A 13,677-nucleotide genomic window follows, 5' to 3' on the forward strand; every position below is an offset into this window, starting at 1 on the left:
TAAACGATGTTTGTGTCGCTTGTAGATTTCAAATAAAGTAGACACACCTCACGTCTTGTAACAAAGTTTATTTCAAAATTTCAACAAATTCTTACACTATGAATCACTCTGTTCTCGCTTGTACCATAAAACTCGTCGCATCCAGTATAGTCTATAGATGACTCTGACAATAATCTTCCCCCTTTTACAAACCGATTTAGTCCGATCTAATCAAGAATACGAATTGCACTATACTTATACAAATGTGTTATAAAATGTAGATATAACTTCTCATAAAGAAATATTTGTGTAGATCATTCATATGCGTTATGAATATTTAAATAATTATTAACAACTATTCTACTACAACTAAATATTTTAAAGGATATTAACTGGCAATGTTTATAAAATATTATTACTCGTTCAATAATACTATATACAGTACATTCACGATAAAATCAATATTTTACAATATAACAGATTTATAAATTTAGTAAAATGTAAAATAATGATATTGTTGGACAATATTTCACATATGTCCTCGCATTTTTTGCTCTCGTGTTTGAAGTTATATCGAACATTCTACAACGAATTCTCTGATAAAATATAAAACTAACGATTCTCGTGCGGGTAAAGTATGACACGATGAAACGAGATGTTCGATTGCGTATTTATATATATTATTCGTTATTATTAAGTGAACACTCGTAGTGGAAGAAGATAAAATTCAAAATGGAACGCGGACGAAGATAAAGGAAAAATAAAAAGGGAACAGAGACGAAATACAGGGAATACTCTGTGTGATATAATCGCACGTGTCCTAAATAAAAAGCAAGAATTGCGAATCTCCTTTCTTATCTTTTCTCCTTTTTTTTTTTTTTTTGTTTCTTTCGTTCGTTTCTGAATACTTCCTTATCACCTATACGCGCAAGTAAGATTAAATTATGGTACAACTGCTTTTGGAAATTAGCTCCTTTAGAATCGTTCGATCACATCGTGTAAAAATATTAGCGATGGGCGCCGATATACATATACTCTAACTGTACGGTTTTAAGTGCACGTAAGTATACAAATAGCGCAAAAAACGACCAAGTAGTGTCAACGTTCCTTCGATCTTCATCGATTCTCTCCGATTAACTTTCAACGAAGAACATTTCCGATTTATGTTCGCTTAATTTTTATTCTCAAATAAAAAAAAAAAAAAGAACACAATTATTATCATGAATTTTCTTCACTCTCCAAATATACCAAACCAAATGAAAATCGAAAGTACACACCATCGACCAAAACATTTGTTAACACACTCCGTGTTTGTAACATTTATCCTGAAGGAGGCTCTATACGTTGAAATTTTGAAACGCGTTGCGACGTATATATATGGATATCCACATCTACGTCTCGCGATATATCTTACGATATACATAGATTTGTATTGGCGAATCGGTATCAAAATGAACTTGTATCGATGCAGAAATCAGGATTCCGAACATACTTTTGCAAGAAATAAATTTTCTTCTTTAATTTTTTATTTCTTACGGTCAACGTACTTCTTACTAATGAGAATAATACTGGAGTTGGAAACTAACCAGACACCTTAAACCACATGATTCAACGTATCACGTCGCAAATTGAGAAGATCGCGAAGGTAAACTGAAACTGATAAAAATTTCATGAAAAATTTCATGCATAGCGACATGTTTCAACGTACAGAGCGGGCTTTAAAGAGGCAAACCTCGAAAGATAACTATTTTCGATCGTTATATAATAGTTAGAAGAAAAGGAAACGGATGCAACGATCCGCGGGCGCGCGACAACGGGCCTAACATTTTAAAATACCAAGTAAACGATTCATTTTCTATCATTCACCCTCGTCACACACCTCGTTGTTCCAAAGCTCAGCTCGCTGGCGTCACTGGGGACACCGTGAACGGCGTCACCTGATACAGAAAACACCTGTTGCATACCCTGACAGGCTTCGTGTGCCCATAACGGGGTAGGGGAACGTTGTTACTGCTGCAACGACCGCAGAACACCTTGCCACAATTTCTGCAATGGTGTCTGCGTCTCACCACCGTGAACCCTGCTTGACACGCCATACAACGAGGCGCGTCGTTGTCCGGTATCCAAGCTGGTGCCCTCTCCACACACTCCTCGCCACGCTCGGTTATGGTCGCTACAAGCAAGATTATCTTGTGTTAGTAACTATACGAAATTTTTAATAGATGCATTTATGTACAACCAAAGAAATATTATATTATAACTAAAGATTATATCTATATAAGGCATGTAACAATTTCTGAAATGAGTTCCAATGCTCGTAATTCGTGATCCGAGTTTGCAGCAATAAATAAAAAGTAATATCAATACTATACAGAGTATGTTAGAAATAGGTAGCCAAATTTATATGGTATAACTATGGTACATATATGGTATCGTATCCCACGTACCCTAAAACTTTCCTTTTTGAAATGTAAACTTTTCCCGTTTATAAGGCAGCATCGTAGGAATGCTTAAAAATTGAAGTGGAATGCTTACATTCTGCAACATGTGTTTTGCACTAACATTCTAAACACTGTCAAAAGTAGGTATTCAAAGGCTCCTGCTGTATATTCTGATGGTATTCACTTCATGTAGCAATAAACTGGTCTTTTAGTATTATCAGACTGTCAATAGGATTATTATCGTAAATTATACTTTTTCGATGACCTCGTAGATAGACAAATCGCTCATACCCGAAGTGAATAACTGTGCAGTCGATATTAACCCGGCCATCCAGGTAACTGCCTTATTTATCAGATAATTACGTCTTATTTATCAGTTAAGTAAACTTATTTACTGTGACATAAACTGCCTTCGATAGCACGATAATTTATTCTAAACACTAAATTATTTCTGAGAGAAGAAGTGTTGATAACGCTCATAATATGGGGACAGTTGATCATGTCAAATTTCAAAGTATATATGCAAATTTGTATCTTGAAAAGAGAAAATTTTGAAAATTTCATGAGGCAATACCTTGTGAAAAAATAAGAAGAAAATATAGAAGAATGTTTATTCACAGGACGTTTTCGAGAAAATCGAGTTTGAAAATTTATTTTAAACTTTATTTTGGAATTTTATTTCAAGCTTATTTTCCTCGAAAACAAAACATTTTTGGAAAAAATTTTATTCCATATATTCGACTTATTTTCACGTGTAGAATAACGTCCTGTCGATCATTTATTTGCCCAGTCTGGAATTAACCATATTCAAGTACGCTTGACAAATCTTCAAATTCGATTTTCTTGAAAACGAGGAGTCATAATACGAACAGGTTTTATTCTGTTTTCTTCTTATTTTTTTATAAAGAATCATCTCATGTCCGCTTAAACATGTTATACGGCCTGATCGGTATGATCCATTTTCATTCCTTATCCGTAAAGTAAATATGGTATTAATGTTTGGTCACCTTTCTCTGAAACACGCTGTATAAAATAATATTCACATCATGGTTTGTTTAGAATTAATTAGCATTTCAAGATCAATTCTCCGAGGGTGAACATAATATCTAATTTATTTTACTATTTTACTAGGTGTTGCTATTGTTTGAAATATTTTCTGGGAAACAGAGCGTGTAACCGTGAACTTTCTCCGATATTAATATCATCAAAAGTAATGATAAAGATACACACTAGATAGAGCAACAGAACTGTTCAATTAAAATTAGAAGATTGTATATAATTAAAAATTAACCATCGTATAATCATTACTCGGCTGTATAATTTGCAATTTAATTTTATTATTAGTTCTTTAAAAATTCATATACCACCCGTGTGTTAACGAAACGTGTAATGAAATTATATTATAGTGATCACTTATTACCCAGATAATTTCGATACATCCAATTATTCTTTGTTCGTATCTAGACCCCACGCGTGTTTCAATACATACAATTTTCTTAAAGTACAGATATCAGGCTTATGAAAAGTTGGGCATAAATAAAGGAAAGAATACGTACACGTATTATGATCGGTGGTGATGGCAGTCTCTTCCAAATCGTCCTCGTATTCTTGTAATAAATCCTGTCGATCATGATTTGTAACCGTATCATTCAACGGACTTGTCACATGATTTTCAGATACTGAACTTTCATCCTTTATCTCACCGTCTTCTACGGTCTGACTACTGTTCATCAGGAACACACACTTCAAAATATTGCGCAGATCCGATGCGAAATTGGTCTGCAATTGATCTGCCACACCGGCTATACAAACGAATAAACGATGAACGAGATCCTCGGATGACCTACAAAAAGGATTAGCAAGGAATTAATTGCCAAAGAATTTATAATCAAGCGATTGAAACAAAAACAAAAAATTAAGAATCATGAAACGAAGAAAAGCAAAATAAACTTTACCGAAATTTCGCTCGAATCTTGTAATTGTTCGCAATCTCAGCGGCCTGCATAGCCAAGGCTATCTCCTCGTCGTCCTGACAATCGCTCTGAAACTCGCTGGTTTCCGAGCTTGAGTCACAGCAACTCGAGCAGCTCGAACTGGACCCAACATCCGGCTTATGAACCAGGATATGATCCGAACTGACCGACTGCGTCCCTTGAACTGTGGATGCGTTCACCAACCTCACAGCTCGCGTGGCTCTCTGCGTGTTATTGTCTTTTTGTATTCCATACGACACGGTCTGCATCGTGACCGGCGAGATTATCTCGTTTGCCAGGCCGCTTTTATCCGTTCTTGGTCCCAAACCATCGTTCATCAGTTCATTAGGACTTCTATTTCCTAATTTTCTCTTGGTCTGCTCCGACCTGGGATTAGCTCGTTCGTATTTGTCTCTCTTTTCAAAGTCTCTCCTCTTCATTCTGATAATTTGCTCTGACCTAGATCTCCTATGATCAAGAAGCTTTCTATTTTGCGGAGACGAGTTTCTCTGAGCTCTGGAAGCGATACTAGAAGTCCTCTGGCCTGATCCAGGCGTGCTGCGAGTTTCGAAGTGCTGCAATCGCGGACTAGCGTGAGGGCTGCTTCCAAAATTAGGCATCTGCCTGGTGTTCTGGCTGGGATGCAGACTTGCTCCGTAACTGATCAGCCTAGGATTCAAACAACGATCCGTCGAGTTTGATCTGGAGCTCTCCGTGCTCGCTGACGAGCGTACGTTTTGAAAGTTCTGCATCCTGCTCTCCTGTATCCCGTGATGAAGTCTTTGCCCGTTCCGTTCGTGTTTACGTTGATGCCGTCTCTTCTGCTTCTCGTCCTTCATTTTCTTCGACGTTGTCATCTTATCCTGGGTATACTGCTCGATCTTCGAGCCGATCTTCTCAATATTCTGCGACGTGGACGGGCAGTTTTCACACTTCAGGTCGCTCCAGAATTCTTTCCTTGAAGTAGACGCGTCAATGCTTAAATTCAGATTTTCCCAATTTTCTGAATAATTGATCTGAAAGCTAGACTGGTTCGAGTCGCAGACGGAAATCTGCCCGTTGCCGTACGCGACTCCAACGAACTCTTCGTTCGTCCCATCGAAGTTCGACGATATTCGTGGAATGTTTTTCACAGCCTCTGTGTTGGCCGCGTGCAGATTGTGCACCTCGATCGAGTGGTCCAACGACGCGACTGTCTTCACGCTTCTTAGACTACAGACGCACGAGTTATCCGATATCGTGGAGCTCTTTCTCTTCGGTGAATTCAAATTGGAACAAGAATAACTGGTATTCTCTTGCGTGTCTTCGTCATCTAATCCGTGCTCGTCCTCTTGGATCTCGTTGGCGAAAGTCTTCTTCTCTTCGGGACTTTTATCGTACAAACTGGTATTCTCTGACGAAATCACCGTACAAATTCCCGAGTCAGTCTGCTCGGAGATCTCGTTCTGACACTCTCCATCCAACAACAAATTCGATAACGTTTTATTCGCCTCGGATATCAGCTTCTTCGAATCCAAGTCAGGCAAAGAGTTTTGAATGTGTACCGTCTCACCAGTCACGTTGTTCTCGTGCGACACTTGGTTCAGCAGGTACTGCGTTTGAGGGATTTCGATGTGATGATCAGAGTTGCCTAAAATCTCGGTGATATCCGAGGTGATAAATTCGTCTTGCTGTTTGTGTAATTGTTCGCCGCATCTATTCTCGTTTACGCTTGAAACACTATCTTCTGGAACGACCTGCTCCACCATCGAATCTACCATTGAAACAGGACTCGCGGGACATTCTATTCTTCTGGAGCAAGGACTATCGTCGCAAGATAAGTATCTACTGCTGTTCGAAGAGCTAGCTGGCTTTTTAATATGATACTGCACTTCGTCACCAACACTTTCTCGTTCACTGGATGTCCTCGTGTTACCGTTACACCTCACAGCCTCTTCGTACCCGGTCACGGATATGTTTAAGCGATTAGGCCCGGTTTCTATCATTGTTCCCCGGTCCTCCACCTCCTGATCGCTATTCCCTTCTGTCAAACGGCTTTCTTCCTCTAAGATTTGAACCACGTCGTCCGCCACCTCGTCCATATTGTTCCCCGTGTTTCTCGTCACTGTGTAAAAATCTACGATGAAGTCTTTACAGTTCGGATAACCGGTATAAAAATTGTGGACGAACTCCTCCAGGTCGGGAATGTCCTGGCACGCGGACGACTTTGACGACTGCGTGATGGGACCCGGCGGCTCCTCGTTTGAGCACAGCAGTTTCTCCAGCATGTAGAGCTCGCGGTTGTTTAACGTCCAAAGAAGTTCTCTTATTTTTAGGAGAAGCGACTGTAACGGAAAGAGAAACTACCTTTAATTTTGCAGTGATTTTGGTTTATCTTTCAATTGTTATTACATGTTCATTTGTCTTATTTTAACGAAAATTCTTTAATTGCTTTATTAAATAAATCTATCAAATTAGTAAAATAATAAAATAAATATATTAAAAAAGGCGTTTGCTTAAATTTTGCGTTTGCCAGTTTTTGTTACTTAACCGTGTAGATATTTCAAATATCTAAGAATTCATGATAGAAAAAAGTGGACCATGTTTTTGTAGAATTATTTTGAAGTTACATTTTCTAAACGTATCTATGACAGTGGGCACATATCTGAGATACGTTTAATTCAATTGGGATGAAATGTTGGTTATGTAAATAAACATAATGGATTGAAGTTGAAATACGTGATTTAAGCGTGCATAAAACGAGTGATATATGATAGCTACAAAATAAAAAGATCGCATACGTTCTGTACTTGAAAATTGATGTCCAACGATGTCTTGATAAGAAATCTTCTGGCGTTAACAAAAATAAGAAGTATATAAATAGTATGGCTATATAAAGGAAATTAAAAGCCCATTGAAGATAACTCTAATTATTAGTATTATTGTATTTTTATATCTGACTAAATTAAATCTATTTATAATCCGCTAAACTTACTTTGAAGGAAGAAACTGGAATCTTTCATTATCTATGAAAGTTCGTCGAACTTTTAAATTATGCAATCTCTGCGCAAGTCGTAATTTTACATTCAACGCTGAATCACATTAAATTGTCGCGTAATCTATTTTATCTATCCAAAATTGCACGAAACTTGAAATCAAAAGTCGAAGTTACCTCGGAATTTTGAAACTTCCATGCAAAATATAATGATTTTCAATTATCACCACCGCATTTTCATCGATTCCTCTGCTTTCGTTTCTTCCACATCAAAACTATCAAGATTTATTAAAATAACGTGTTCCATATTTTTTACGATCGAAGACTACAGAGAAGACTAAGAGAAGAGAAGAAAAAGATAAATGACATGTTCTATCTTTTTTACAGAAAAAGTTTCAAAATTGTGTAAGTGATGCTTAATTACAGCCGACTGTAATCGGCGATCTCCGCTTACCCTAAAAGGTCTAAACACTTCGCTGATGTTGTCGGGGGAATTGAGGCACAGAGGGCCTCCAGGCGGAGCCAAGAGGCCAGAAACAATCGCCAAACGAGGAATAGTAAACATCAGAGCCGGCTCGTAATTATCTACATCGGCCTGGCTGAGCAATCCACGTTCGAGAGCTCTTTGCAGAGTCTCCGAAAATAAAACGCAAACGAGCTCCTGCTGCTCATACTCCTTCGTCGATTTCACTGGCACCATGGCGCCCACATAGCACAGCTCGAAATCAGCGAACAACCGGTCGAAGATCTTTAACGACTCGATCAGCTTCTCCAGGGATGGGTCCAACGGGTATTGCGTCTGAAAAAGGTACTAATCAATAGAAAAGTTAGGTGATTAGTATTTCAAATAGAAAGTATCATTTTTTGAAATAGAAAATATTTGATAATAACAGTATAGTTATTATTTTTAATATTATTTATTGTTGTTTAATATTACATTTAAAGGATTCAGAGAGAAAAAGACAAGGGCAGAGACAGAAACAAATAGAAAGGCGCAAGTTAGTAACAAAAATGAGACAAAGAATTATCTAAAATATTTTTTGATGAATTTTTAATTCTTTATTTAATTTATTGTTTAATTGATTTAATGTTTGTTATGGTATAGATTTTTCTATTAAAACCTAACTCAACGTCAATAAAATATGTAATTACATAACATATTAAATACATTAGTAATTCTAAAATTAACTTCATATAACCCGTAAAAAAATCTGGGAACTATATTAAAACGGACATAAAACGTTGGACCATTTAATTAAATGCAAATATACAAGATTCAGAAACTGGCTGGCCTAATTACTCTGTTGTCTCGCTGGAATGATTCCATGTTCTTAACTCGCGCGAAAGCATGCATAAATTTGATTCACCCACTACATTGTTTTTACTGACAATGAATCATTGTTTTCCTATAACGTTTCAAAGGTTTACTTGCTGCCAAAAACAATATTATGGCTAAACTACGGATGTTTACGCAATTATGGGAGAATTAAATATGCAACAATGTACTGAATGTGTATTATTATATGCAAAAATACACAAATTATGTTTTCATAATAAAATACTTGTTACGATAATATCTAATAATATCTAGAGTGGAGAACAAACTTTTATTCAACCACACTATTCATCTCACCTCTCTTCGTGTTTGTATCCCTTTAAACGTCTTCTTTTTCAATTTTCGAATACATATTTTATTTGTGAAAAGTATAAAACAGATTAAATATATCACGGCATATAAATATATCGACTATCGAAACTAAACGCTATTTAAACATCTATTATATGCATATATATATATATATATATATATATATAAATTCAAAAAGAACATCAGATTTAAGTTTCGTTCCTTTACTTGTGTCTTCATAAAAACATGAATTTGCATAACGCCCGATCGGTTATATTCATACAATCGTGAACTCAATATTAATTACGTTTATTTATTGACACACATTTGTCATTCGGACACATCAACGATATACGATGGATTATTAAATAATGAATGGAACGAGGGAAAAACAGAAAAACAAAATAATACAAATCATAATGCTTCGATTACGAGAACCTTTTTTATTTAAAAAAATGCCGACACACGAATAATTACCGTGTCCTCGAAAGATCGCACGAAAGAGAAAGTTGCATGTACTCAGCAATGCAGAGTATGTGTTGAAAAGCAACTTTAAAGCGTGCTTCTTGCACGACAAATTTCTACAGAAAGTGTATTTCACTTTCGTAAATCAATGGACAGGATATAAATATTCTATAAGCAATATTTAAAGAAAGAGAGAAAAGTTCTGCAAATTTAAAGGTTACCTCACAATAAATAAAGTTTATTTTTTGATAGAAACTAGAGAAATGAAAACAACACAATATAAATAAATACATACAAATTGATGGCTTTCTCCTTTCCGCAAGAGGATTTTTTATTTCAATAAATCTCATCATTTCAATATTTCTAAAGTGTGCTACTAGAACTACTCGTTGATCTTACCATAAAAGTGGGCAAAGTGCAAACGGTTAATATGGCTGTCATATCGAATGCCATAGGCAAGGATTCAAGTCCGGAAGTCCAGAGCCTAATAAAGTACACGTTCCTACGATTAACCTGAATATTTTAGGGTTCAACGTTTGCTCCAAATGCACTTACGTAATTCTCGAGATCGACAGACAGAAAGGGAAGGAATGTAGAAATAGGACACGTCATACTATCATGATAAAACACATATTTTAAAGAAACAACATCTAATCATCCTATCGGCAACGCGAATTTTTCAAGCTCAAAGCATACGAGGAACAGACTAATACGCGGTTGCCATAATTCGCTAAATTCGTGTAAGAAAATCATATAATATTCAAATATTCAATCAATCAAATAATATTCAATTCAACATTCTGATTCTTTCTCCTTGTATCCTCGACTTTTTATGACAGTCGATGATTAGGTTTTGATATTTCTATCTTCTTATATACATTGCATAGTGTGTCCACACGTCCAACGTAAAATCAACTGTTTCTTTCCTGATATGATTAACAATTAACGAAAGGACGAAATTTAATCAACGACATTGACCTATTAACAAAATCGTTTCAAAATAAGCATACGTGCATTATCAACTAACTGTGTAGTACTAATACGTACTAGTCTAGTACTAATCTATAACAAATGTGGAAAAATTAATTTGTCACATAAGTGGACGAGCCATCAAGTTCCGAAAGATATACAGAACCGCGATAATTTTAAAACTATTTATTTCTCGCCAAATACAACATTGCTTAGCCAAACCATTGTGCTAATTAAAAATATTCTTCACTTCTCTCAATGAATATTATAATCTCACAAAATCTTAAGCCGTTTCTTTATAACACCCTGTATAACTAAATCCGAGCCTATCAGCTGATTCGACATAAAACGATTAGGCGACCCATCGTTAGCACTTGGATAAGCACGTATAATAAATACCTTCAGATTCATGTGACCTTTTAACGCGTGTTCTCTGAGCAAATTCCTGACGATATCCAACGACTTAGTCAAAGCCCTTGCCAGCGGTCTCATGGCTGAACTTTCAGCCTCCCTGTTCATGATCGAGGACCCAGCTGCCAAGCATTCAGCTCCGAACCACAGCTGTCCAGCGAGATTCTCCTGCATCACGTCGTCAGGAAATTTCACCCTGAAGTCTCGGTTCGCCCTGCTCTCCGGAATCAGATCGTCCATTATTTGACTGCATATCGTTAACACTTTGTCCTGACAGTGGCGCAGCTGGTTGACCAACGTGGTGCATCTTTCTGGCTCCTGACGACCATCGAACGAGTCCAACTCGCAAGCGACCGCGTTCAAAGACTCGTCCGCGTAGAAAAACTGAGCGAGCAAGCTCGTGTCGTCCCTCTGTAACATAAAGACGCATTTTGTTAGAAAGTCCCGTATTGCAAAGTGTGTTTTAATATCAGATTCATCGGTCGGTCTAAACGACCGAGATCTCAGTTGCTTATTATAAGAAGTTTTATTTTGGATCTCGTTACATGATTTTTCAAAACATTATGAATTTTTTTCGTTATGTACATACGAAAAACAAGAGACAAAAATACGTTCTGTTAGAAGGTTCTATGGATAAAGGTATTTTAACTTCAGATTTATCAATTAGCCAAAATGACTGGTTTCAATTACTTTTTATTTAAAAAGTTTATTTTGGATCTCGTCGCGTGTGTTTTCAAATAACTACAATATATATATAAGTGATATAATTATATATATGGATTATTTTATCAGATTGTCCGAAAAGTTTCTTTTGTTTTATAAGGAAATAATAGACACACAATGTTTTTTGTTTTCTATTAGTTTATTGAAGTATGCACGAACATAGTAATAGAAATAGAACGAAATGGAGCACACTTAATTCAATAAAATAATATAAAACAAAAATTGTCGTTCATCTATTATCAACTTATGAAACGAAAGAAACTTTCCGGACAACCTAATACAAATTCCTCTTTTTCTGAGGCATATATACACGAGGTATACTTTAATACAGCAGAAGTTACGTTAACTGGTTACGAATGAATTGTATTTGGCTTAGGAAATGTAATTTTTAGAAGCTTACAGCGCTGTGTCACGTCAGTTGTGAATACTATTTCAAATATTTAAATATTACACTAGCTCTTCCAAGTAAGAAAAGTCACTTCCTCCAAAAATTCCATTGACCAAAGTAATTCAGAGTGTAGAAAGGACAAGGTGCTCTGCTTATCAGGGACGCTAAAACTTTAGACTAAGGAATACAAATATACAATCTAAAGTTAATATTTATCAATAACGATAAACTATACATTTGAATCGTAATAATTATAATATTGTTTTGTAATAGCCAAAGTATGTGGACTCTGTTCAATTAGACTCTGATTTACATTACCTTAAAAATATTAAATTATTATAAAATATTAATATAAAAATTACCTTAAAAATGCTATAAATGTTTAAAGTTTTGTTAAAGATTTGATCATTTCATTTGAAAGAAATAAATGAAGTAAAATTCCAATATTTTGAAATCATCGTGATACAATTAACAATATGGAAGAATCGACATACGTATACCAATATTTATTTTTAACTGAATGCAATCAGAACATTTTGTCACGTAGTGACTCGTCCTTTCAACACGATCACGGAAAAATTTCCAAGATATCTTTATTGCATTCGAATATGACCATGGAAAGATGAATTAACAACGACAAAGATTATAGTTTGCTTGTCTCGTTGTGTTACGTTACATATCTCGAGCTTTATCAGAAGACATGTTTAATTAAGTTCTTCGTGTATTCGCGAGGTCATGAAGGCTACGTGCCTAGCCAATCATTATCACGTAAAAAAATTCGATAAACGCCCTAACACAGAGATAAGCTTCCGTCCTAGCGTACTTCTAAGAACGTATTTAATTATTTCGACGATATCATTTTTCCATTTTTTTTATTCACGCGATCGTGCATAATTTGGAACTATTAATAAACCATAATCTTGCATAGTGAAATAAAATGTTTCTTTGTTTGTTACATTTCTCTCTCTAAAAAGGAAGAAAAGTAGAAACACTAACAATAGAAATTAATCCTATGATTTTTTTTTAATACTACTTACATTTATAAAAAAAACTATTGCTTCGCTATTAAAGGATTAGTTTAGTAAATGAATGTATTACAATCTTAATAATCTATAACAAAATAGTTGTTACAACATGTAACAAAATAGATAATATTTGGTATGTGTTAAATACAGAAGAATTAAAAATCTGTTTGGTAATCGTCATAATATGCAACAAAACATAAGCAACATCGTCCTCGATCACTTAGGTTATCATTTTGATCCGATATTGTTTTCGTTCTGGCCGTGGCTTTCGAATGGAGGCCACATCTAGTGAATAAATTCACCTTGTGCTGTACAGCTTAAGATAAATATGGCACTGTTAAGTATCTTGGCCAAGTCTTGTAATATAAGGAATTTCTCGATAGAGTATTTGCCAACTACTAAACACGAGTTCTAGGAATACAAGCTTGTATTAAACACACAAATTGTCAAGCTAATAACAACGGTAATTAACCTGCGAGTATCTAAAATTCAAAACAGAAAAAAGTTATTAAAAAATTCAAAAGTTCTGTCAAATAACAAACTGGATATATTTTGTTTTATTCTAGATGTATATATTTTATTTTAGATATTACCAAAGATACTATTATTAACGGTTATATAGTCTTCGCATTGTAAAAATCGATGCAACACAATGATATTAAAAATACAATTTCTACTATGTTTCTTTTAAACCTATCAAAC

The 13,677-nt window shown here is 35.4% G+C and overlaps 1 protein-coding gene across 3 annotated transcripts in view; it reads right to left on the bottom strand.

Moving 5' to 3' along the window:
* Nucleotides 1-13,677, bottom strand: part of LOC117161531 (lateral signaling target protein 2 homolog) — a 53,140-nt gene that overhangs the window by 7,318 nt on the left and 32,145 nt on the right. The window contains exons 2-6 of one of the 3 annotated variants that reach the window (XM_033343133.2): nucleotides 10,828-11,250; nucleotides 7,822-8,178; nucleotides 4,376-6,717; nucleotides 3,977-4,263; nucleotides 1,859-2,152 (exon numbers count right to left, since the gene is read on the bottom strand). In XM_033343133.2, coding sequence (XP_033199024.1) covers nucleotides 1,875-2,152; nucleotides 3,977-4,263; nucleotides 4,376-6,717; nucleotides 7,822-8,178; nucleotides 10,828-11,250 — 3,687 coding nt within the window. In that variant the 3' untranslated portion in view covers nucleotides 1,859-1,874. Of the gene's footprint in view, nucleotides 1-48; nucleotides 2,153-3,976; nucleotides 4,264-4,375; nucleotides 6,718-7,821; nucleotides 8,179-10,827; nucleotides 11,251-13,677 lie in introns of those variants that run through there. The other 2 variants (XM_033343134.2, XM_033343132.2) reach the window with 2 other exon arrangements.

The sequence above is a fragment of the Bombus vancouverensis genome, chromosome 2, assembly GCF_051014615.1.
Source record: "Bombus vancouverensis nearcticus chromosome 2, iyBomVanc1_principal, whole genome shotgun sequence".
In the NCBI taxonomy this organism is placed as follows: Eukaryota; Metazoa; Arthropoda; class Insecta; order Hymenoptera; family Apidae; genus Bombus; species Bombus vancouverensis.